The 27,642-nt window shown below is 35.9% G+C and overlaps 3 protein-coding genes across 4 annotated transcripts; 2 read left to right on the top strand and 1 right to left on the bottom strand.

Annotated features, from left to right (window-relative positions):
• The first annotated feature begins 733 nt into the window (after window positions 1–733).
• On the top strand, window positions 734–3,521 carry LOC135619628 (short-chain dehydrogenase TIC 32 B, chloroplastic-like). The gene is made up of 8 exons (XM_065121814.1): window positions 734–923; window positions 1,214–1,445; window positions 1,527–1,606; window positions 1,710–1,863; window positions 1,990–2,068; window positions 2,366–2,450; window positions 2,553–2,599; window positions 3,121–3,521. The coding sequence occupies exons 1-8, from the start codon at window positions 806–808 to the stop codon at window positions 3,286–3,288; spliced, it is 963 nt and encodes a 320-aa protein (XP_064977886.1). The 5' UTR covers window positions 734–805; the 3' UTR covers window positions 3,289–3,521.
• Window positions 3,522–4,669: 1,148 nt separating this feature from the next.
• On the bottom strand, window positions 4,670–5,364 carry LOC135619629 (histone H2B-like). The gene has a single exon (XM_065121816.1). The coding sequence runs from the start codon at window positions 5,285–5,287 to the stop codon at window positions 4,832–4,834; it is 456 nt and encodes a 151-aa protein (XP_064977888.1). The 5' UTR covers window positions 5,288–5,364; the 3' UTR covers window positions 4,670–4,831.
• A 9,399-nt stretch (window positions 5,365–14,763) lies between these two features.
• On the top strand, window positions 14,764–27,315 carry LOC135619630 (aspartate--tRNA ligase, chloroplastic/mitochondrial-like). Of its 2 annotated transcripts, none has more exons than XM_065121817.1 (15): window positions 14,764–15,189; window positions 15,266–15,409; window positions 16,695–16,804; window positions 18,308–18,419; window positions 19,360–19,431; window positions 19,778–19,869; window positions 20,239–20,359; window positions 20,489–20,611; window positions 21,777–21,981; window positions 22,065–22,252; window positions 23,045–23,116; window positions 23,672–23,770; window positions 25,648–25,728; window positions 26,509–26,566; window positions 26,841–27,315. In XM_065121817.1, exons 1-15 carry the CDS (start codon window positions 14,797–14,799, stop codon window positions 27,008–27,010), a joined length of 2,040 nt encoding a protein of 679 aa, XP_064977889.1. In that variant the 5' UTR covers window positions 14,764–14,796; the 3' UTR covers window positions 27,011–27,315. The 2 variants fall into 2 exon arrangements, with proteins under 2 accessions (XP_064977889.1, XP_064977890.1); XM_065121818.1 differs by having other exon boundaries at window positions 21,777–21,972.
• Window positions 27,316–27,642: the final 327 nt, after the last annotated feature.

A 27,642-nucleotide genomic window follows, 5' to 3' on the forward strand; every position in this document is an offset into this window, starting at 1 on the left:
AAATCTCGTCCTTATCAAATTACCATTAGTAAAAATAAAATAAAATAACAAAAACAAAAATGAAAGGTACTCCAACGGCGACCCAAGCGTTCCGTATTGGGCGAGGTCCCACATGGGACCCACCCGCCATCGCTGTCGCCCCATCACAGAGCGGGTGGCCGCCAGGGGTACAGGAATATATATATATATATATATATATATATATATATATATATATATATATATATATATATATAGAGGAGTTTTTACACATCCATCCTTGAAGAGTTTCGATATTATATATTTACCATTACAAATCTTCAAGATCCTCCCTGACAAACTTAGAATAACTATCATTAACTAATGATCAATGCCGACTAATTACGGTTAGTATACGCATAATATATAATTAGTATTCACATCAAGCAAATATAATTTTTAGAAGGATTGATGGAAAGTCTGCCTGTTCGGCAGGGGGCTATTTGTACAATACCAAAATTTAGAGGGGGTAAATACTAAAATCGACTTCCGAAGAGAATCTCACCCGTGAACGAAAAGGACGATCGCATCCTCCAATCACGAAAGAGGTAGCTGAGGTGGGTAAACCGCGAACGAAATGCCCGACCCACCGCAGGCCCCACAAGGCCTTCACTCTCCCCGTTCCCCACCGCATCTCCCACCGTTGCGCATTAACTCTCTTCGGTTGACCCGCTTTCTCCACCACGCTTCCCAACTATAAATAACATCACCCCTATGAGCGTTCGATCTCACTCTCTCCTGCCTCTTCCTCCTCTCACCTCCTACCGCCGTTACTTCCTGCAGCAGCATGGGACTCTTCAGGCTCGTCACCGGGCTGCCGGGGCCAAGCGGCTTCGGATCCGCCTCCACCGCCGAGCAGGTCACCGACGGCATCGACGCCTCCCATCTCACCGTCATCATCACCGGTGCGTCCCTCCCTCCCATCTTCTTCATCCGACTCTGCTCTGCTTTGAGCTCAGCAGTTCCATTAATGGCGATGACCTTAAAATACTAGGATCGGTCAAGTCTTCAACTGGACTTCACCGGGTCAAATTTTGATGGTGGTCTAAGTAATCTTTTAAATAAAGATCTGCCTAAACAAATATTTCAGGGTCATTTTTATGGCTTCTCCCCCAATTTGATCCAATAATTGAACAGTTATTAGCAATGACATCAAAAAAATTCACATTGACTTTTGAGTCTACATGCAATCCAGGGGGTGCAAGTGGGATTGGTGAAGAGACTGCAAGAGTCTTTGCCCTCAGAGGAGCCCATGTCATCATTGCTGCAAGGAACATGGCAGCTGCCAATGATGTGCAGCAGCACATCCTGCAGTGTACTCCAATGGCCAAAGTTGATGTCTTAAAGCTTGATCTCAGCTCACTCAAATCTGTGAGAGCCTTTGCAGACAAATTCCTCTCGTTGGACCTACCTCTCAACATCTTAATGTAATCACTGTTGCTTCTTGTAATGATACTTACATGCTATCATGTCTCCGAGTGAGTTTTGTGCCTTGGATTTCTTCTCAGAAACAACGCTGGTGTCATGTTCTGTCCTTACCAACTCTCAGAGGATGGAATAGAGATGCAGTTTGCAACAAATCATCTAGGTAAAACGATATGTTTGTGATCTCCTAGTGAAGTTGCTAGTCCAATCAATTCCAATTTCTTCTACTGGTATGCACTAAAAGCTTAGCTTTGTTCTACTTTCAGGACACTTTTTCTTGACAAATCTTCTTCTTGACAAGATGAAAACCACAGCCGAGAAGACAGGGATTGAGGGTAGAATTGTGAATCTGTCATCTATTGCTCACTTGAATACATATGAAGGAGGAATATGGTTTGACAAGCTTAATCACAAGGAAGTGTAAGTTACCATTGGCTGTTTGGCAAGCAAATACTTTGAGAAAACTCTGCTGCACTGGCAGTATTCTTCACTACAAAAAAAAAATGGTGATTTCTTCAACCTCACCAACTGATCTTTGTTCCTCAGATACTTGGATAAAAAGGCATATGGGCAGTCCAAACTGGCCAACATATTGCATGCGAACGAGCTCTCTAGACGCTTAAAGGTACTCAATTTTGCAATGCATATCTTAGATCAAGATGCATTACATGCATTACCTATACAAAAACAATTATGCAGCAAGAATTGTCATCATGAAATCTCTACCAGCTGTCCATTATAAGTGTCAATCCAAACACATAACACAACTGTCATTTCCTATGTCAATTTCATTTTACTGGCCCATAGGCTGCTTCTACTTTGTACTTGTTTTCTTCTGTATTGTCTTTTTAGTGTGGATTACTGATATGCAGCATGACATGTCTTGCTGACTCCTTAATTTTCTGCACATTATGGTTCACAGGAAGATGGTGCAAACATCACAGTAAATTCTGTTCATCCTGGACTGATCATGACGAACCTGATGAGACACTCATTCCATCTAATGAGTTTGTTCTTAAACTTCCAAATCAGTAGTGGTTTTAAGAACAGTAACCTATTCTGAAATTGAAAGTTTTGGACTCAGACCCGACATTGTTGCTTGTTTGCAGGGGTGCTAAAATTATTCACTTACATCTTCTGGAAGAATGTTCCCCAGGTGTGTTACGACGCTTGCTCGATGACATTAAGTTCCCTTATGTATAAGGGTAGCATCAGCTGAATATTTTGGTGGTTTTCATGGACTATTACACTAATTTAGTTGGATCATTGCCTGCTATAATTTAAGCTTGTTCAGTGTTTCACTATAATTAACTATTCATTATTTAGAACCTATAGCAGTAAAAGAAGTACCATTTCTTATTCGTCACATCGTATCAGCAAGAGCAGAAAATTACAAAAATCAATACTTTCCTAGTGCAATTTTCTGAAGAGATGGGGCAAAACAAATGATCACTGAACATGAGTTAGACCCATCCATACTATCTGCATATGAAACAGAAGCAAAAACATACGTGATATTTCACTGAGACACCGAAATTAAAACCCATGTAATTGAAATGTATGGTAACATGCTTTGCATGCCAAGTAGAACATGGGGAGTGCAGAGAAAAATCTTCATAGGAACTAGAACTCAGCAAGGGGTGAACATCAACATTGTGTACCTTTAAATAAGCGCAGGGTGCAGCAACTACATGCTATGTCGCACTGCATCCAAGTCTCAAGGGTGTGACCGGGAAGTACTTCTTGGACTGCAATGAGGAGAAACCAAGTTACTTGGCCAGAGATGAAACATTGGCAGAAAAGCTGTGGGACTTCAGTGAAAAGCTAGCGGCATCAACCAAGTAAGACCAGAGCAAGCAAAAGGCTAAGAGATCTACAAGATTGTTATACTTCCAACCAAATATACTATTGTTGTGATGAGTTAGTTCTTTAAGTTTGTCTAGTTCAATAAGAGTCAGATAAAGACTTTTTTATATTTATTTATTTATTAAGAGAATGATGGATTTAGAAGTGAAACTCTGTAGATGTATCTGTTTCTTTTCATCTATCTATGAAATATTATTCTGGCTTTTAGCAAACAGTAGAAGACTGATCCCCTCGAAGTGATCATCTCTTTTCTTTCTCTTCTTATATGATAAAAGATCTTATCAAAATTACTCGTTAGGTCAAAGCTCATTATCCTATTTTTACATGAAAGGTAGGTTTCATATGTCAAATGTTTCTAAACCCCTTGAATTAAATGTCGATCTGAGTATGATCCATGCTTTTGAATGATTCAAATCTCACCACGTATGTAAACAATGCAACATTTGGGTATAACATTTTTCCTAAGCAATTGAGCTGTTGGGCAACACATCTATCTCTCACATTTTTAATATATCGCTAGCCGTTGTCACCATTTCCCAAAATAAATGCAACAATTTAAGGAAGAAATGGGTTAAGTTTCAACATGCATTCCCCATAGTAGAATAAGTAAATTAATGATTCTTAACAATCAACAAAAAGCATAGAGAAGAAGAGAAAAAGCAACCTTTGGTTGAAAGAGATGAAAACACTCACGAGGCTTTTCGTTCCAGTTTTGGTGAAGGGAAGCAGCTGAAAAAGAAAGATTTTTGAGTTCTACTTCAAAGGCGGTGCTCCTTTTAAGAGAGAATCCGCTTGGTTTGCTGAATTCCAGATTGCTTCATTCGGGCGCCAATCCTTTCGCAAAGTGATCTTCGTTCGAGGCACCCCACCAAATCTCCATACGGAAGAGAAGGCACTGAGAAAAGATACAGTGACTTTGCTATGTTCCTGCATCGATGGTAGCAAGCAAAGATAAATTTCGCAGGCAGGAGAACAAACGTAAGATGACAGGAGAGCAGGTATGACTACCTGAGTTAGCAAGTTGGCCCAATGAGCAGAAGTGATATATATGACCTCCCCGCCCGATAAACTAGCAAACAAGAATATTTTCTGTAAATCAATCATATGAAAGAAGTACACGAAGCAGAAGGCAACAACACACAACAAAGAACACAAATCAAAGCAAACGCAACATCCAAGAACAACACCTCAGGGTCATCAGTTTGGAACCGAAACGAGTACTTTAAGAAATGATCTCAGTTGCTTCCATAAAAGACTCTTTAATGGCAACATCTCAGAGCAAGTAGAGGCCAAAATTACTGACAACCATCAGATTAACAAAGATTCAGAATCAAACTGGGGAAAAGAAGAGGCAAAAGGATAAACAAGAACTAGAAAAAGTTACTCCTTTCCTTCCAAATCAGAAGCCAACATGTTACAACAGACATGCTACTTATATTACAATGTAAACCAAGTCACACATGCCAAAACCTAGGGAAAGATAGCTTAAGAGATGAAACCCAGAACAACCATCGTGAATCGATCAAGAGCTGGTGAACTTGGTGACCGCCTTGGTCCCCTCGGACACGGCGTGCTTGGCGAGCTCACCCGGGAGGACCAAGCGGACGGAGGTCTGGATCTCGCGGGACGTGATAGTGGGCTTCTTGTTGTAGCGGGCGAGGCGGGAGGCCTCCTGGGCGAGCTTCTCGAAGATGTCGTTGATGAAGGAGTTCATGATGGACATGGCCTTGCTGGAGATACCGATGTCGGGATGCACCTGCTTGAGCACCTTGAAGATGTAGATCTTGTAGGTCTCAGTCCCCTTCTTGGCCTTCTTCTTCCTCTTCTTGTCGGCGGAGGCGCCGTCCTTGGAGGGGAGGCGCTTCTCAGCCTTGGGCTTCTTCTCCGCGGGGGCCTTCTCCGCCTTCTTCTCCTTCTCCTCCGCCGGCTTCTCGGCGGGCTTCTTCTCCGCTGGTTTCTTCTCGGCCTTGGGCGCCATCGGAATCTCGACCGGGGAAATGGAAAGCAGAGAAAAGGCGCGAGTTCTATCGAAGCAGTGAAATCGAGTGCGGAGTAAGACCGCGTGGTTTGGCTTTTATAGAGGAAGATGCTGGATTTTGATTGGCTGCTGTATGTTTGTCACGGATCGGTGAGTTGGACGGTTTGTTTTTTTGTGAAACGTGGCGACTTTTTATTGGTGAACTTTTTTCGCTCGGATCCCTCCCGTGGACTGGTGTTTGCGGAGGAGGGAAATGAGAAGTCACGTGCGGGATTCAAACAGGAGCACGTGCCCGTTAATGTTAATTGAACATATTGAGTCAACTAATTGAAGTCCGAGTTGACTAATCCCTTACATCTTGAAATTAGTTGTAAACATAAGCTTGGATAAATTTAGGGGTTAAAGAAACTATAAGAAAAATTGAGCCAATATTAATATTACTATCAACATATGTTCCTAACTTGTTTATAGTCAAAATGGCATAAATATTCTTTTAAAATTAGTTATATTTTGATATTTACTCCTTTAAATTTAATTTTAATTTTAAAAATATAATATTTTGAAGTTGAAAACTTGTACATATATCATTATAGTTAATTGTTCTCGAACTAACATGAACACCCTCTTCATAATTAAAAATAAATAAATATTTTTAACTAAAAAATCAATTAAAGACGAAGCAAAACGAGTAAAAAATAATCTCCTATGATCGAGAAGAGAAGAGACCCTCTTTTACAATTCTTACATTATTGATCAACTAATTAGTCACCTGATTATCTTTTCTATATACATGCTATAATTTATAATTATCAAGTCAAATTAATGGATAGTAAATATTTGAGACAGAGTTCAAAAGACTCCATGAAATATTATATTATTTCTTAAGCATCCAAATCAATCATTCTGAATCAATAATAATTTTTCATTCAATCATTTTTAATTAATTACAGAAGCTACACAAAAAAAAAATCATATTATACATTGATCTACAACCACAAAAATACAGATTATCAGTGTATATATACATGTCCATCAAGTAGTTTATCTGAGCTTATCATTAACATGAGTAAGATAAATAATAGATTGAGATATTTAATATATATACAGAATCACATTATATATATATATATATCTAATCTTCATTAATCACAGTAAATTAAGTACCCTCTTAAAATTAAATTATTATGTTAGAAATAATAATGATATTATTTTTAAAAAAAATTACTCAATCTAACTAAAATGGGTGATTTTCCCATCGTGTTTTTGGTTTTTACTTGTGAATCATTTTTTTTTTAATTATCTAAGATTTTTTATACATATTTTTTTTGCTATTCAACAAGCTTATTATTTGACTACCCTCTATGCCTTTCTCAACCAATGTGCTTGTTGTTTCATTCTTATAAATTTAAGAAAATTTATATTCAAATATTGAATATTTTGAGCTTGATTGTGAAACAAGTGTAATGATACAAATATTAACCATCTTAATGTTTTTATTCTGGTTCTAAATACGAGTATCACTACATGTACAATATAATTTTATCTGTAATAGGTTTTTATTTTTCTAATAAAGCTACCATTTTTCAAACAACATTCAGATAGCAACTCAATATTTTTTTTTATTTTTTCACTAAATTTAGAAATATTTATATTCAAATTTGAAATGTTTTCAATATGGTTTTAAAAATGAAGATAATAACATTCACTTATGAGTATATGAATATAAATATTTTCCAATTTATATAAAACTATAATAATCTAAATAGTAATTTAATATTATTATTTTTTAATATGTTGACTAGTTTAATTGATAAATATTTTGATAGATCATCATATTTAACATATTAACACAATGTCATAATCTTAAACATGTTCTTCCCTACTTAGGCTTTGAAAAAAAATTATGAATTAAATAATATTTAAAATTAGAATAATTTTAAAATAATTTTCAAAATTATCATTTATTAGTGTGATTATTGGAATGAACGGTAGAGCATAATAGTAGACAAATAAGTAGTAACAAACGGGTCACATCAATATAAGATAAGTTATGATCATTTGAATAGAATGAGAAAATAAAAATAAAATGAAAGATGAAGATGGTAGAGGAATATGATAATAGATAAGATTTCCGAAGAAATCTTGTTGATATGTCGAGGAAAATATTCTCTTCTAACATGTATAAATAGACATTGATTCAATTAATTTAAATATGTTTTTTTATCATTACATTTCACTTGATCTGCAATAAGCGACTGACCACCACCCCTCAGTTGCGATCGATTGTTGCTTCTCTTCCTCCGGCGATTGCAATCGAAAACCAACTACTCCAGGATAAAAAAGATACAACCAAAGGCTAGACATCAACCTTAATACATTATCACACACAAACTACATTACGGAGCTGGATCAACATTTGGTTCCTCTCGTTCAGTAATAGAATTGCTTGGGTTGTCAAATCTAAGCACTACTACTTCTTCCTTCGTGACCTCTATGTTGACTCCCTGTTGGAGAGCATCCTCTTGTGCTTCCTCTCATCCATCATCGATTATACCCAGAACTGCTCCTCTAGGCCATACCTTTGACCCACACCAAAGCACATTGAGGTGTCACTGCTTCAAAAATTGGCGCTCATTCTACAGCACCCAGATTCAGTGCATGCTACCTAGTGTTGTCTACTGCACCTTCCTCTTCCCCATCATCGTAGCCTACATCTGGCAATTTTCATAGCCGATTGATGCCATCGCATCTACATCGTCTGATTACCCATGGCAACAGCAATCCACGACGTATTTTATGCCACCGTTACCGCCTATTACTAATAACTACCACAAACACCGCTTGTAGTAGAAGCCACCTACATCTCCAATAGTGCCCCCATCATTGTTGTTGCAGCCCTGATCAGTTTGCTATAGCCTTTGATAAAGCACTGGGGAGTTCCTTCCTCAAGTCTCTCATCTCTAACAAAAGAGTAATCCCCTTACCGTGGGGCACTATGCTTGCCCCGAGCACCCTTTTCCACCTTTCTTCCCATTGCTGCCTTCTTCTACAATAACATTGTCTCCATCCCCCTATCTTACAATCTAAAAACTCCCATAGTCACGGTAAGAGAGCTTCCAACAACCAACTTCTCGATGAATCTGATGTGATGACGACTTCTTCACCACTCAGATCTTCTGTCAAAAGATCTTTAGAACTATAGCAACTTTGCCTTGCTTCATACAGCAACTATGCCTCTGGAAGAAGCATTGCTCCCCATCGCAGCTCTCTTCCACCTCCTTTTTATAGCTTATGACTCCCAACTTGCTCCCTTAGACTAATATCCTCAAAATATCTTCATCGTTCACCTCTAACACTCAAGTTATTGTTCATACAGGGAACCATAGCACTTCTTAACCAATAGGTCTTATCACCATCAATGTTGTAGCACTCATTTTCTTTAAATTATCCAAATATAGCAACTATGCATCTTAGCATGCATAATTTTCTAATCTTCTATTTGGATATGATCTACTAGGCTACATCGATGGTTCTCTCCATTGTCCACATGCAATGGTCAATATCCAAGGAGAACCCAATTTAATATCAAATCCAACCCATAAACTATGCTTACGTCAAGATCGCCTCATCCTCCAAGTTATTCAAGCCACAGTCGTTGGGTCCATTGCCCTATTGATATCTTCATATATGACTGTTGTAAAAGCATAGTATAAGTTGCAAATCACTTGCGTACTCGCATGCTCGGACTTTTATACAATATAACGAAAATGAAATAAGAGGAAAGTACTAATGCTGATTATTTACAAAATATCAACGTTATAATTGATGATTTGGCTTTGATAGGTCATTCCCTTAGTGATTAAGAAGTCCTAATCCATACCCTTAAAGTCTTAGAATACGAGTACAAAGAACTCGCGACAGCAATTCGAGCACGTGACTCACAAATATCATTCAAAGAACTCTATAATAAGACTGACTATGAGACATATTTAACGCATGATGACAAGTTGCTAGTACCAACTATCACAGCTCAAGTCAGTCAAAAATACAAGAGGAAGAGTAACCAGTATAATAAACATATCAACAAAGGTTTGGCTAAGCTGCCTCCTGACCCTATGAATCCCAAACCAAACCCCCCCTCATCCACACCATCAACACTTTAATCATCACTATCAATGTAGCAACTTCCATAATCATCAACCCTAGCATCCTAACCTTACAAGTCAATAAAGAGTTGTTTGTCAACTATGTGATAAAGTCAAACACTCTACGAAAATCTATCGGTCTCGATCCATACTCCCTGCTCCATAACGATGGCCTCAAGCAAATCTTATGACTACTCCAACTATTAGACAACATAATTAGATTGTAGACTTTGGCGCCTCTTATCGCATCACCTTTAATCTTCAAAACTTTCTACAACAACTATAGCAGAAATGAAGATATCATCATCGGTGATGGTAAATGAATTCTCATTACTCATATTGGTTCTATAACGCTTAATTCACTTACCATAACTTTTACACTCGATGATATTTTGTGTGCACCTCATATTAAACAAAACCTTATTTTTATTTTTTTAATTCTATAAATAAAATAATATCTCAATTATATTTTATCGTGATTGTTTTTTTGTCAAGGATTTGAGCACAGTGACATCCTTAGTCCAACGCCAAAATAAAGGCAACATTTATGAGTAGCCATCAGTTTTATAAATTTCCTAACCTATTATTCACTCTTCAGTTGCTCTCTAGTTGATGTATGGCATCATCATCTTGGTTATCCCTTATCTTTTATCAAATAAAAATTACTTTTTTGTCATTCTCTTCCCACCTTTAAAATCAATATTATTATCACTCATTATGATACTTGTCTTATTAATAAAAGTCATAAACTATCTTTTGAAATATCATTCATATCTTGCTCTAAATCATTTAAAATTATTTATACAAATGTTTGGGGCCCTGCCCCAACCCTTTCTTTGGTAAGTTCAAATTTTATATTATTTTTATAGACTATTTCACTAAAATATACATGGTTATATCCTCTCCACCATAAATTTGACATTTCAATGATCTTTACCAATTTTAGAAAGTTGGTCGAGAATTACTTTTAGTCTTCAATTAGACCAATTTACTCAAATGGTTGAGGCGAATATCAGGTTATCACATCATGTCTCTTACCTTATAGTATATAACACCTCAAGTAACCCCAATATACTCATAAATTAGTTGGATCTACTGAACTTAAACATCGGCATATAGTTGAAACTAGTCTCTCACTTCTACATCAAGCATCCATGTTGCTAACTTTTTCATCAGTAGCTTTTCAAACTGCAGTCTATCTTATTAATCGTATGCTCACTCCAGTCATCATTTGAAAAATCATTCCATAAGCTTCCAAACCTTTAGAAACTCAAAGTGTTTGGTTGTTTATGTTATTCATAACTATGTCCTTATCCTTCACATAAGCTAACACCATGATCTAAGACTTGCACTTTAATAGAATACTCTTTTGACTATAATGCTTTCCGATGCTATGAACCATAAACTCAGAAAATCTTTATATTACGTCACATTATTTTTATAGAGTATATATTTCCTTTTCAAAACTATCCTACCGTGTAGGCTGTTGGGAAATCTAGGGAGCGACATCACATGCGCAGTGGAAGAACATAAAAAATAAAATCCTCAAATTTTCAATCGATATGTTCATCGTCGTGCGAAGATTGGTATGTAAAAACCATGAAACTTAAAAACTAAATATATTAAAGATTGTGTTACTTAGGGAGATCATATATCTCTGAATCCATGTAGATCTCTAGGAGAGGGCGAAGGAGGTCAAGCGTCCTCCTCTTTAGCAATGATCCACGTAGTAGGACTATAACAATCCTCCTCTAATCTCCAAGCATACTATATGAAGAGGAGAAAGAGAGGAGAATAGGAGAGACAACTCAAAAAGGCTCTAGCCTATGAACCATTGGTTTCCTTCTATTTATAGAGGCCTCATGTCAACATAACCCTAATGGATCCAACCCTATTGGGTTTTGGATCTCCATCAAACTACCCAAGCCTCTTAGATTAGTGGATCTCTATACAATAATCTCTCATTAGCTATTATTGGATCTCATCCATATGATCCAATAATTCATGGGCTTATTGGATATCCAATAAGATAGGGGCTCTAGTGGATATCTCATATCTGAACCCGAACTCATTGCAACGCCTACCATATGTGTGTGACCCTTTAGGCCCAATATCGAGCTGGTCGTGAGTTATACTTGTCAGGACTTCTTTTGACTCAGTGAATTATTATCTCTATGATAATTCACTCGACTCATCGATTGCGGACGTATTAGGCCACTACACAGTTATAACTTTCTGTCCTCAGTTAATGTGTATCTATAGTCTCTCATCCATCTAATATCCTAGAGACCATATACTGGATATGGTGTTGTCAAACCCATACGGTTTCTGCTTGAATCTCGCTCAAATCAGATTCTCCCGAAGAACTCTTTATCTCTCAATCTGAATAACCCTAACCAGGGATTTGTCTGAGCAATAATATATGAGATATTTCTCTCATGACACCGAGAGTGGATAATCCTATATTGATACTCGATAGTCCTTATAAGGTTAGCTATCACTCCCGATGACTGGTTGTGCTAGATTTGGAACCTCTAGACCTATAAGTCTGGTATCAAAAAATGAAGTACTTATACATGACATCTTTGGTGTCTTAAGTCTAATGACTATATACATCACTAGGACTACAGAATCACTATCTGACAATAAGGCATCATCAACCATCCAACATTCCGTAAGTGGATCAATCAGTGAACTCATTTTCCAATGAGCACCTGTACTATATCCTTGGTGTCCCCATATGAGTAACTATAAGACCAACTGCATTCATCATATGGACAGGTATATAGCACACTTTATCTAGTTATCTCAATGTCCCTTTCGAGTAACCTATGATCGAGATTATTTATGATTTGTGTTTAAAGGCGAATCAATCTCATTATCGTGATCTCATCACGATCTGATTCCCATTGCACAGATTCATGGATATCATAATATATTCAAGTAACAAGCAATATAAAGTGATAAAATATCAAATAATAATAACAAGTAAAAGAACTACATGTCAAGTCACACATGTCATCACTCGAGTGATTGGCTTGCAAGGAACCTATGACTACCACAGGCTACTTCGACAAACATACATCGCTAGAGTATCCCTCAAATCCTATCACATGAACCTCCCATGACACCATCCAGTCCTTTCCCTTAGGACTCGTATACAATTGTTACTCCAATTCAATAGCTTCTCACTCCACTCCCTCACAAGTTTTCCCTATCGACGAAATAATACCCTCAGTAACACCACCACTGACTTTATCTTCTCCTAGATCCAGTAACATTAAAGTGCCATATATTAGCCTAGTCCATGCCAGTGACTTACCACCGACTATACCAACAACACAACCTACCACTTTCATATCTCCTAGATATCCAATGACAATATGCTTCAAAAGTGGTATTTTCAAATCACGTCAAGTTCTTGACCTACATGTTATAACAAACCCCTCCCCGAGGCTAGTAAACCCACTATAATCACTTAAGCTCAAAAATCTCCTCGTTGGCGTAAAATCATATATGAAGAATATGATGCTCTCCTCCATAACTCTACGTGGACCCTAGTATCATTTTATCACATACAAAATATCATCGGGTATAAATACATCTTTCGAATTAAATGAAATCCAGACGGATCCGTTGCAAGATATAAAACACATCTAGTAGCCAAAAGGTTTCAGCAATAATGTGGTGTTGACTTTACAAAGACATCCAATCACATTGTTGAACCTACAAAAAATGACTTATCTTGAGTTTGACCATCTCAAAAGGCTGACACCTACAATAACTAAAAGTTAACAATGCCTTTTTACAAGGGTCTCTAATTGAAGATATCTTCGTGTAGTAACCTCTTGGTTTTGTTTATCATCAGTATTCGAGGCATGTCTACAAACTATAAAAAGTTATTTATGGACTTTGTCAAGCTCCAAGAGCCTGATATATTGAACTTGGCTAATTTCTAACATAAACCGGCTTCATCAATTCTAAGTCTGATATCTTGTTTTTCCTATGACAACAAAATAGAGACACAATACATCTTCTTGTGTATGTGAATGATATTATTATCATGGGCAATGATTCTTTGAAGACTCAGGCATTCTTAAAGTAATTAGTCGATCGATTATCCCTCAAAGATCTAAGAACCTTGAGCTACTTTCTGGGCGTGGAAACAATGTTTACATATTCAGGTCTCTTCCTATCGTAAAGAAAGCATATTCAAGATTTATTATTAAAGACAAATATGAATGATGCAAAAGAGATTATAACTCTCCTATCCAGTGAATCACTTAAGTTATATGATAGAAGCCATTCTTCGAATTCTACTAAATACTGAAAAGTATTTGGCTCCTTACAATACTTAGCTCTCACCCGTCCAAACATCTCATTTGTAATCAATAAATTATCATAATTCATGCATCGGTCAACTACTACGCATTGGTCTGTGGTTAAATGAATTTTGCGGTATCTTAAAGGGACTCTCAATCATGATCTTTTTCTTCGCAAACATGCCCGACTTATCTCCATACCTTTGTTGATACTGATTGGATAGGAGATTTTGATGATATAATATTCATGTCAGGGTATATTGTCTTCCTTATAGCAAATACAATCAATTAGAGTTCTAAAAAGTAAAAGATTATCGTACGTCCCAAATGATATTAGTGTGATGATTATAATAAGCAATAAAGCATAATAGTAGAGCAAAATAGTAACAACAAGAGAGTCATATCTAAGACAAGTTATGATCAATCGAATGGAATAAGAAAATAAAAATAAAATTAAAGACGGAGATGGTGGAGGAATCATCAATAACCAAGAGTTAAAGAGTAAAGATCATCCATGGTTAAAACAAGAAGAAAGCAAAGTTACTAAGAAAAAGATGAAATGCCGGTGGATTCAACGATAAAAAGGGATCGATCAAATTATTGATCCATGAACATAACCAAGAAGATAATCATATCATAGGATAATGAAAAATAAATATAACATTTATAAAATAAAAGGTGCTCCCACATAAAAAAACCAAAATCTTTTTTTTAATAAATCATCCAACTAAAGTTAACCATTATTTGAAATTATTGATTTGATTTTTGTGTAACGAGTGTTAATAGATCTTCTATAGAACAACAAGAAACAATAATGACACATGCTCCGATGATGATAATAATAATAATAAATAAATAAAATAAAATAAATTTTAATAATAATAATAATAATAATAATAATTATTATTATTATTATTATGGAAGCTGCATATGGCTGCCCACTTTGGGCTCCGTAGTTGATTGGCCTCGGCCCAGGATTATTAAGTAATTGATTGGCTTAACAGAAAGCGTCGCACCTGATTCTGTAACGCATCATCCATCCATGGCGGCCGCGATACTACGCGTCTCGCCCTTCCTCCTCTCCCCTCACCTCGCCCGCTTCGCTCGCTTCCGCTTCAAGCCCCGAACCTCATCCAGGCCAATCTCCGTTTCTCCTCTCCTATGCTCTTCCTCCTCCACGCCCTCGACTTCTACGTCCCCCCTTCAACCTCCTCCGGCTGCGGCGTCGGCGACCGCCGAAACCCTAGGTCCCGATTCCCTCTCGGAGCCTCGGGCCGCGTCCCCCCTTCAGTGGGTTCCGAGAACGGCCCTTTGCGGCGAGCTAGGGCTCGAGGACGTGGGGAAACGAGTCCGTCTCTGCGGCTGGGTCGCCCTCCACCGGGCCCATGGCGGCCTCACGTTTCTCAACCTCAGGGACAGCTCTGGAATCGTTCAGGTATATTTATTTCCTTGTCGTGATAAAGATGTCGATGCTGCTTATTCTTGCGGACGCTTACGTTCTTCTTGGACAGGTCGCGACGCTTCCTGAAGATTATCCGGATGCGTATTCGATTGCGAATAAGTTGAGGCTTGAGTATGTGGTTGCCGTGGAAGGTTTGGTGCGGGCTCGACCGCAGGAATCTGTGAACAAGAAGATGAAGACTGGAGATATAGAGGCGAGAAGGACTCTGCTGGATTCACCTATAAATTGAACTTTTATGTATTTTCTGCTATCGTTTTATTTTGTTAACCTATAGTATAAAGCAATTTACATAGCTCGGTTACTTCATAGCCAGATCAGCTTCTGCTGATATCCATTGTATGCACTTGTTTTGGGCCCAGTTAGGAGCACGAAGATCTCCATGTCCTGAGAGGAATCACATAAGTGTTGGGTTCAATGTCATGTAGATCTATGAGAACAAAAGTTAAAAGGGCAAGTGTTATGCTGTTAGTATGGCTTACATATAAACATTCTGATTGCAGAATTAATTTAGACAAAGTATACTTCCCGTTCAATATTTTGTGTGGTAAGCAAAGTTTGGTATCTAGGTAGCTAAATTAGCAATAAGTCAACATGAAGACTTAGCCTCCACGTGGTATTTGCAATAATTAATTGCTTTCTGGAATCGGTCATCTTTCTTACCTGGAATAGAGCTTCATAGATTCATGATAATTTCTACCATATCCTGATACTATGGAAAATTATGACCATGGAAATTAGATTCTGCTTAATTATCCTGTTCGTGCTACGATCATATGCATTTAACTTAGCATCTAGCAACAAATGCTGTAGTTTCACAAGTTCGGTCAAGGAGACTTCTTTGGTTCATTAATTTTAGAATGATGGAGGAAATTGGAATGGCCTTCTTTTCCATTTATGAAACTGGAACACTTTGGATTGCTACGTATAGAACTAGGTTTAGAGCTTAGGAACAGTATTTTGTAACTAATTTACTTGAGGTATCTAACTTGTTGTGCATTTGCAAAAAGTGGATGGAATAGACTTACAATGATTGGTTAATTATGGAAAGAACAATAGAATGCCCTTTTTAATGTTTCATACATGTGATTAGAATCTTGATTGGATTTTATATGATTGACAATACATAGTGGTTTGGATAATAATTCACACCTTGGCATGTTGTTACATTTGATGTTGCAACACTGTTGACCATGTGGCCATCAATGTGATGGTGAGAATGATGTTTTTGTTCTTTTGTGCTAATATTCTTAGAATCCAAGATGTGTATCTTTGTGAGTTTTTTGTTTTTTGATTAAACCTATCTTGCTCCCATGTTTTATCTGTTAGTAATAATTGCAACTAGCAAGATTGTCTTGGTCCTTCATGACAGTGTAAATTTTACACTGGTGAGGAATATGATTTTAGTAACATGAATTTGCCATTGGATTAAAAAAAGTTGCAATGTGCTAACATAAAGTTATTTTGCTTTGGCGTAATAGGTTGTTGCGGAGCATGTCATTGTATTAAATTCTGTAAATCGTGCATTGCCTTTTCCAGTTACCACAGCAGACAGTGTAAAAGATGTCACCACTGAAGAAATTCGTTTAAGGTAGTTCATTTACTATTCAATTTTATAAAAACATGTCAGATCATTTTCATTAAAGTACTTGTTTCTGCATCATCATGTATAATTTTCTTTGTTATTGCCAAGACATTAATCTCAACTTTCAGCTGATTGTGGTAACATAATTACAGTCTTTACTTGCTCCCTCACTTTGATGTGCAATGAGGAGACAAACAATTGTGGGATAATATAACTTTATCATGGATAATACAGTAACAAGTTATAATGTTCTAATATTTAGGGTTGACTTCATAGACTTTTGCTGTCAGAGCTCTATTTAGGGAAATGTCGCTTGTCAAAATTTTCTCATATATGGTCACATGAAGAGTATCTTTTTATTTGTTTTTGGCTGCTCTACTTGATTGTAAGATAGATAACAAATGCTTATCTGGAGGCCATACTATGGCCTATCTGGAGGCCGTATACAGATTGAATATAATAAGAAAGTTTTAGCAGAGTCTATCTTTGCGGCATAATCTCGATTCTAGAAAATTAACATTGGAAGACATTAATGGCCACATCATAGTTTCTAGTTATGAAACACTCTAAGACCTGAATTAACTGGTTGGGTTTTGGGTTATCATTTTTTTGGAGGTCCAAGCTGGTTCTCACATGAACCTTCCTCAAATCTTAAAAAGATCTTTAGCCCAAAGCAGTTGTATTTTAAATTGCAACAATCAAGCTTCGGTTAGAATTGACTGGTTTACATGCCACCTAGCTGCAGAATGGCATGTGCTGCCTAGTACAGTTGGGAGCTCATGAAGTTCGTACAAATTCCTTGTCTGGTCATATTATCAGGATTAGTTTTTAGCTCTGTAAACAAATTCGTGATTCGACATGGCACCTTTAGACGTGGGATGAATTACCTTCAAATTAGACGGAAGCTATTTTTTATGCTTTTGGGTTCATCAAGAAAGTAGGTGAGATCAATTTTTGGGATTCTTTTTTATGTATCAGAAGTTGCTTTGCTAATGTAAATAAGACATGCATCAGTGCTAACCTATGGCTTTGATGGCAAGTTGATGATGCTTTTACTGCTAAACATATATTATGGTATGTTATTTGGTTTGTTGATCACAATAGGTTTAGTAGTAGTGGATGTATGCTTATTTCACCTGAGGATGTTCTTTCTGTTCATGATAGATCTTGTCACATGATTGTTAGTTTCACTTGGTACTTTGGTTTCCCTGCATGCATTTTAGTGCACACAAGTTACCAAAAGATCCTTCAGTGCATATATGGAGACATTTGTTAAAATATCCTTCAGGTTACCGCATAAGGTCTTTATAAACATCAATTTTTTATATTTGGTGCCCTGGACATTGACATTACTCTTTGTTGCTACTTGTACTGCTTTCTTGAGCAGGTCTGTAAGTATAGTTTCTTGTACTATAGTCCAAGGATTTTAGTACATGTAGTCTATCGCTATTGAATTTATACATCATGTATGAGGATCTTCTAACACATACTATTGCGAACTTTTACTAGATTTCGGTTCCTTGATCTACGTCGGGCACAAATGCAGTTTAACCTGAGATTGCGGCATAAGGTTGTAAAGCTCATCCGGAGGTATCTGGAGGATGAACATGAATTTGTGGAGGTATCATATGTTGGAATTATATAACTATTGTTATTGGCTCTTTAATATCATTAACCAACTTTTTGGTACTTAAGTTTATAATGAATATTCAACTCATGAAAGGAAATTCACATGCTTTATGAGTTCAAAGCAGTACACATGATTAATGATGTAAACAAAAACTAAGCTTCTTTAGTCAATACTACCAGTATATTAAAGCTGGAGATTTAGGAAAGTGAAGAAATTCCCTAATTTCATTCTCCCTCTGTTCTTGTAAACCAAATAACTGACTTTTCTAAAATTGTTGATATAAACTAAGTGTAAAGGTGGTCTCTTTTGTCTAATTGGCTTAATTTAACATGGAACCAGGAAAAAAATTAGTATGATATTACAATCATTATAGAGAAAGATTTTGGGGACTATCATTTGAATAATATGTAGTGTGATTTTTTTTATACAAAAACAAGAAGGATTTTGAAAGTGAATAAACAAAAAGATTCAAGATAAGTATGTGTAACATTCCAGGTTAGCAGTTTTAGGTTTTTTTTTCCTTTCGAAAAGGCTCCTGCGGCATTCGACAAACGCTCACCTTAGTAATGCCTATAAGCCTTTGTTGATACAAGTTTTAGAATTTTAGTACCACACTACAAATAACCTTTGCACCTTGATATGCAGTTGATAACATTGTAGCCCTTTTTAGGAAGTTGTGGCCATGTAATTTCGCATTTATTGGAGTTTGATTGCATTTGGATATCTTTGTGCCATTATGACTGTAGCCTTTGAGCATCGGTTCTTAGTTATGGGGTTATCTCTTTTCCCCTTGTGTTTTTATGCAGGCTATGTCATTGGCATTACTTCTGTGCTTTATTTCAAATAAGAATATGCCATTGAAGTGCTTTCATTTTTTTTTTTTTGTGTTGCTTATCTGTGGTTGATAGTTTTATTTTGGGTCTTAAGGTAGATTGAGACTCCAATATTATCTCGATCCACACCCGAAGGTGCTCGTGATTATCTTGTGCCATCACGTATTCAGGTAATTAAACTTCTTTATTCAATTCTTTTTCTTTGTGACTTCATTTGTATACCAAACTGTTGATTTTTTTCAGTTCTTTTAATTATTTTTTTGCATTGCTATTTATTTTTGCTTAATGCAATTGAATATTTTGCTTGATAATTGCAAAGATGTGCTGTCACTGATTCTTGGGATTGAGAAATTACATCTGTATATATGTGCTGTCCTTGTATGCATCTCTGTATATATGCCATTGATTAGTTTTTTTATACATTGTTTTAATAAGATGGTGATTTTTGGCAATATCCAAATACTTTCTTATTCTATATATTGACTTTTCTGATTTTCTATTATATGGTTTATGAAGACAGGAACTTTTTATGCTTTACCTCAAAGTCCACAATTGTTCAAGCAAATGCTAATGGTATCCGGTTTCGAGAAATATTACCAGATTGCAAGGTATCTTTCAGGAGCTAATCGAATATATATATATATATATATATATATATATATATATATATATATATATATATATATATATATATATATATATATATAATCTTTATGAACATTTTACCTAGGATTTGCATATTGCAGTTGCGTCTGTTATGTGGCCTTTTGTCACTTGGACTCTATGTATGCTCTTTTTTTAATGTGTATGTAGGAAAATCTTAAAGCCTATTTAGTTTCAATTTTTGGAGTAAAAATTGCCTTCTTCCATTTCTAAGTTTCTAGTAGTAAATATATTACTCTTCTTGAACCACTAAACGGAATTGGTTGATAATTTTTGTTATTGTTTTCTTCTACCTAATAGTTCTGGTTTTTAAGGTGCTTTCGTGATGAAGATCTGAGAGCAGATAGGCAACCTGAGTTCACTCAGCTGGATATGGAATTGGCTTTTACACCTTTGGAGGACATGCTGAGACTTAATGAGGACTTAATAAGACATGTCTGTTTTTTGTTGCTTTTCTCCTTTTTTTTCTTAATATGTCTAATTAGCTAGATTCATGATGTTGTTTAAGTACTTTGCTTTTGACTTATTTTCTTTGGAATCTGAATGTAAGCTATATTGTATCAGATCTTTCAAGAAATAGCTGGTATCCAACTTCCAAATCCATTCCCAAGGCTTACCTATGCTGAAGCAATGAGTCGATATGGGTCAGACAAGCCGGATCTTCGCTTTAGTCTGGAACTAAGAGATGTAAGTTTTTCTTGCTGAGATATGATGGGCTGCTTCTCTAGGTTCTTTTTTTTTGGAGAGTAATTACTAACATTAGCCAATTAAAGGTGGGCAATCTACAATGTCTTAGCTGATCATCATGGAATTTATAACAAAATGGGTATGAATAAATATGCTTGGTAAATTAGATAACTTGATAATTTGTTGAGTATTCCATCCATTTATCATGTATACACTTACAAGCCTCATCACCTCAATTATGTTTAGCTATGATTGCTAATTTTATTGTTGTGGTTTTTGAATCATTATTCATGTAGTCGGATTATGCATTTATGTACAATTACCTGTCGAAATCATGGATGGCGCTATGATCTATATAATGCCGATACGATTCTCGTGCAGTAGGTGGAGTCAAAATCTGTGAACGTGACTTCTGGTGTCTGCAAATATTAGTACTTGTTTTTTGGCTCTAGAGATGAAAGAATCAATGAATGCCCTCAGGCTGCTTTCTGCGTTTTCTTCTGTCATTACTTCCCCTTAGTCTATCCTTAGAGTTAGCTGAAGTTTATGCCAGCAATGGTTCATTTAATAATTGTGGGAATGTTAACTGAATGATCATATTAAAGCAGAATTTAGAGCCTCCTTCGTCCTTCTTTCACGTAGTAGTAGGCTGAAAGGATTTTTTGCTTTGAAGATTATATGACCCAAAAGGACCTTAGGATTCTAATATTTTGTTCCCTCTGCAAGTGATGTGAGTGATCCAATTGGACACTGTACTATGCATGTATGTCATCTCTATGTCAAGAAGCTTGTTAATTTATTTCAGTGAATTTTATGATATTATTGGTTGATCTGCCAGTTGGTAGATATGGGCTGTATGGCTCTTCACATACATCAACTCTATACTTTTGCAAGATATCTCTACATAAACATTAAATTTTGTTCAATTAAATTGCTTAGAAGGTATATGTTTAGATAGCTTTTATATCATTAGTGCCCCATCTATTAAAATATCTAGGATGGAGTGTTTCTCGCTAAATTTTGTTAGAGATGCATGTTAGCTACTGTAAAATACAAAACATACTGTTCGAGTCACTTTGTCTCCCTGTTATGGTAGTTACAGATCTATTAACGATCTTTATCAGTTCTCATAAGTCTGGTTTTTTTGATATGTTTGAAATTGCAGGTTAGCTCAGTTTTCTCAGGATGTAATTTCAAGGTTTTTACAGATGCATTAGAAAAGGGTGGCATCGTTAAAGCATTATGTGTGCCTTCAGGTGCACAAAAATTTTCAAATACAGCACTCAAGAAGGGTGCTATCTTTAGTGAAGCAATTAAAGCAGGAGCAAAGGGTTTACCTTTTGTCAAGGTTTTAGATAATGGTAGTGGATGTGAGCTTGTCTTTGTCTTCTGCTTCTGTAGATATCTTGAAGCCTTTTATTTAAAGTCAATAAAAAGTTTCTGAAATGTGTAGGTGAGCTTGAAGGCGTTGCTGCTTTAACATCTAATCTAGAACCTGAAAATAGAGAAGAATTGCTGAGACTTTGCTCTGGGAAGCCAGATGATCTTATTTTGTTTGCAGTGGGTCACCATGCAATGGTTAACAAGACACTTGACCGGCTCAGATTATATGTGGCACATGAAATGCAGTTGATTAATTATGTGAGTCTTGAAGCTATTTAAAAATTTTCCTCCATTGGTAATTTTTATAGCTTAGTTATGTATGCAAGTCTTCAAATATTTTTACCTTATACCTTGAACATACTGCATAATTTATGAATTTGACTTTCAGCAATAACTTAATTAATTGAACAAGTTTCTTATACTCTTGAAGAATGCAACAACAGGTAGGATTTGTGGTAATGGGTATTCACCATTCAGATGGTAGAATAGCATTGCAATGCAATGGTTAAACAAAGTGATTATGCATAGAGAATTAGAGGAAGATCTAAGAAAACTTTGTTAGGATAACATGTGTCCAACACAAGTAATTGTGACCTTACAGCTTGTTATTATTGTTGTTCAGGGAGATGGTTGCAACTTATGAACTTGACCTTTAAATTATCTATGCTTTTTTGGGGTCTAATCAATTTATAAGTGAGATATTCTCGATAATACAAGACCAGTAATTACAAATTCAATCCTTTAAGTATGAAGTTTTACCCTTTCCCTTGCAAATACTTTCACACTTATGGTCAATGAAAACCAGAACAAAGACATGCTAGTCAACCAAAATGATGCTCAGTGATAACATGCAGGCAGAATGTTAATAATCTCCTTTCCACTTTTTTTTTATGCCTGATAATAGGGCTATTGTTGGAAAGAAAAATAATCTCTATTATTTATGTGGATGAAACACTTATCAATTTGTTAATGGTAGAAGCAATTTACAATTCTATATAAGTTATTTTATTTTAATAAATGCATGCTGACTTGTTGTTCTGGGTTTGTTAGACATCACATTCAATCCTGTGGGTGACAGACTTTCCAATGTTTGAGTGGAATGATTCAGAACAGAGATATGAGGTACCTTTCTTGTCTTTATTGTACTTTGAGAATTAAGACCGGTCCTGATGGCTACGTTTAAATTCTCAGTCCTTGATACTTGATCAACAAATTTGCCAACAGATTTAATTAGTATGGGCTGATTCCTTATTCATAGGTTATTCCTGTTAACATTAATTTCTTTTAAGAACTTTGCCAACCATAAGAAGTATTGAAATTTATACATGTTTACCTTTTCTACCTTCTCTTCGGGAACATTTGCTGGAGACTCTTTTTAGTGACATCTATTTTGTTGTAACCATGCTTTCCAGTATGTGATAGTATCTTAATTGATTCTGGCACAATATGTTGTCACACATAAAGGAAATATAAGATTAAGATGAAAAAGTGGACAGGAGAGAAATAAAGGGTTACACTTAACAAGAGCATATTATGGTAGCTTCGATTTTCAACATTTGAGTGTTCCAAGTTAATTTTGGCCAAACTGGGCTGAAATCTAACCTTGATTTGATCATATTTGAGGTGGGTTTAATGATTCCGATGATTTAAATGTTTTGGTGATTTTTATTTTTGTAGGCCCTCCATCATCCTTTCACTGCTCCAAATCCTGAAGACATGAATGACCTTCCCTTGGCCCGTGCTTTGGCTTATGACATGGTCTACAATGGTGTCGAGGTGCTTCTTAAATTCTTAGTTATAGTTGATCCTGACAATATAAAATTCTTATTAGCATTTGTTTCTCACTGGCAAGTGGTATACATCTAACACATCCTATGCTCATTTTCCTGCTCTTGTTTCTAGATATGTAGATTCAATATATATTTATGTGCAACATCATGATGATCTGCTTCTTTAAGCTTTCCTCACATATTACATGCAGACTGTTGCTACTTATGAGCAAAAGTTTATCTTGCTTGGCTCAATGACTTCTCACAATCAAGTAGGGTTTCACGCAAGGACATATGAAACAGAGGGGAATTACACCTGCATCTATATGATATTTTTAATAGCTTGTAAACATGCCATCTTTTTTGAACTTAGTGAAAAACTTGGATACTCTTTAAATACATGGCTTGTCTGTTAATATGTTAGAAGCACCACTAGTTGAGTATAAAGCAATTAGATTCCCTTGAGAGAAAAAAGGGGACCATAAGGCGAACAACAAGAAAAGCAAGGATTCAGAATAGCCAACACTTGGTTTTGACATTTTCTTTTTTGTTTATGCCTTTGTTTGCTTCCCAGTTTGCAATTAAGCTTCGTGTATTATCCACAGGATATTCTTACATGCAATTACAATCTTGAATTATTTCACTTCCGTGAAAAGTTCAAATCTAGCTTTGGATTTTGTCGCCATCTACTAATCTAGTTGACTATGTGAGATACATGGTCATCTTTTGACAGATGATATGCTTTATTAGCTTTAGTTTCCTTAGGTATCAATATTTGCCTCTTTTCATAGTTTAATTTCACTAGATCACATAACAGCAACAAGAAGTTATAATATCTCAACTATCTGGGTTTGGCTGCATTGATATTTTGATGCCCATCAAGAGTAACATCACCAGTCAAAGCAAGAGCAGTCATATCATTTTTTTTATGGATTCTGATAAACTGTTTTTAGGTCTCTCTTTGTCTCTTCTCAAATTGCATACATTTATGGGTTTCTTTTATCTTAGAAGTTTCCTTTGGATATGTCTAACACCATATTAAATGGTTTTTCCTTATTTCAACCTTCATCGGACTACATCCAGTTATTCATGAATGCTTTTTTTTTTCCCATTCTCTTCTAGTGATTCCACATCATAAATCTTAATATCTTTTTAACACTTATTTGTATATGTTGTTTCCCAATTGTCCAACATATAAGTTATATAGTAAAGGTGATTCCTTACAACAGTCCTATAAATTGTTTACTTTTAATATATAAGGCAGACAATGATTTAACATAACTCTTGATGCCTCTGGCTCCTATAATCATTTCTGTTATAATTATTTGAACCATACCTTCATCCAAGACATGTAAAACTTTACTTCTAGGGACTTGATGTCTATACTTTCTACTTTTTAGATATTTCTAAAGATCTATTTTGTATATTCAGTCTTAGTCCTACTTAGTCTAAAACCTTTGGTTTCATACATTTGTCTCCACAACTCAAGATCACCCAACTGATTTTCTAAAGCTCCACGGTTAGACAGACCATTTTGAACATCGTAACGATCAGTGGAATCAAAGAACTTGTTATATAGGTGATGAGATATGAGGTATCGATGTGGCTCCATTTAGTTGGTGTTATGGTTGAGGCCAAGAGCTGCTCCATTAGTTTCTTAACTAGCTTGTGAATTGTTGATTTTTACGTAGTATTTGTCAGTCAAATCATTTTTATTCAGGATGGATCCTTTTTAATTGATTACTTAACCTTTCATGTCAATGAATAAGCAAATGTGGATATTTGTCTCTGGATGACCATCGTAGAATCATTGCCGCTAGTTTTTGTTTCCTTGGTGTAAAAAGTTAAAAAGTTTGGGTTTTGATTTTTCTTTGTTATCCACAGATTGGTGGTGGGAGTTTGAGAATCTATAAGCGTGAAGTACAAGAAAAGATTTTGGAAATTGTTGGCATTTCTCATATGCAGGTGAGCTTTAACTTTCAATATTGAAGCAAAGGCTTTACTGTTTTTTTATTGTTCATGACTTTATAATTGCTCTTTTGGTTGCATACTCACATGATAAGCATTTTTTAGGTATATGCTGCATTTTCAAGACCTATTGAACGATCAGCATGTTGACCAATAATAACATAGACATGTAAACAAAAATGATATGGATTGAACCAGGGTCAAATTGTATGCACCTCAACTCCTTAAAACTCCCAAATTAATCTCATGAGTTCTAATTTCATTATTTTATGGATCAGAGATCAGATCCATGTCTGGAATGTAAAGAGTTGGACTCTGAATTAAGTGATTGACCTAATGTTTATTAACCTGAAAATGCACTTTAAAAGTTCAAAAGGGAAGAACCTCCATGAGAACAAATGCACTTTAAGGAGTTATATTAACCTGAAAATAAATGACTTCCTAGATCAAACTGCAAAGAACTTTAAAAGTTCAACCAGAAAATTTGCGCAGTTGTGGTCTTCGGAAAAGCTATGATGTCCCGGATCAAATTTGAGGGAGCCAAAAGCATCACAAGATGCCAACATAAATGACTTCCTAGATCAACTATGGGTAAGGTGTGATGATGTAGGCTAGAATGCTATTTTCTTCTGTCATGCATGCTTGGTTTCAGTAACTGGTTTATTGTCAAATTTTCTCCATTGAACTAATTTAATTGATAACCAGAAGACTATTGGGACTGTATGCTTGTTATGTTGGCGTGAATCTATCCTTTGTAATTGTCATTTGTTTATGCAGGCAGAAGAAAAATTTGGTTATTTATTGGAGTGTCTGGATATGGGTGCTCCTCCACATGGTATGTTAATCTTTCAAACTCACGGTATTGGATTATCCTAAACATGCAAGTTCAAATTTATTAGCTTTACCTTGCCATTCTGTTTAAATTACTTTTTTATACCAGTACAGAATTACCGAGAGAATCTGGAGAAAATTTGTGTTCTTACTAGAGAATCTGTTTAAATTACATTGTTTCTCTAACTGTTATTACTAGAGAATCTGGAGGAATTGTTGTCGGTCCATATTGTGCATATTTGAATTAGATAACTTTTCTGATGAACAACATCTTGCAGGCGGCATTGCTTATGGTTTGGATCGACTCGTGATGCTTTTGGCTGGCTCAAATTCGATCCGGGACGTCATAGCTTTTCCGAAGACCACAACGGCCCAGTGTGCCCTCACTAAAGCACCATCTTCAGTCGATCCCCAGCAATTGAAGGACCTGTCATTAGCCATTCTGTAGAATATATTTATGATTTATTCACGTATAATTAATGTTTGCACTCAGACTTGCATGTCATTATTTCATTAGCCAGATCACATTCTTGAAGAGACCATTTATTGATAATGGGATGTGTGAGTCAAGGAGCAAATTCTCTTGCTTTTCTATTTGGAAGCAGTCACTCTTTATGAACTATTATTACTCAGTTACCATTACTGGTGCTGAATAAGAGTCCAACTTTTTTTTGTTTTTTTGTGGTTGAGATCAAAGATGTGTGTTTTTTTAAATATTCTTGATAATGGTCATTGCAATACTGTATTGCTGGAGGTATGGTTGAGATTATGTACAATGCATGTTTCAGATGCTTTCAAAAGAAACTATCTCGAGAACATCTAAAGTCAATTTAGTTTCTATTTGGTGATTTCTTGAAGTAAAACAATAAAAAAAAAAGTGTGTTTGGTAGTAGCCTTTTCTTCCCACCACAGTTTCTGCATTTGTTCTTGAAAGATACGAGGCTTTATACAAAGCAAGTTCATAGATACATGGTGTCAGAGCAATACTTTCCTACTTCATTCCTCACCATTTAATATCGGAATATATCTCATTTGTCGTGATCCAGTCAGATGAAATACTCCATCCACTAATTCGATAGC

Source organism: Musa acuminata, chromosome BXJ2-8, assembly GCF_036884655.1.
Source record: "Musa acuminata AAA Group cultivar baxijiao chromosome BXJ2-8, Cavendish_Baxijiao_AAA, whole genome shotgun sequence".
Lineage (NCBI taxonomy): Eukaryota > Viridiplantae > Streptophyta > Magnoliopsida > Zingiberales > Musaceae > Musa > Musa acuminata.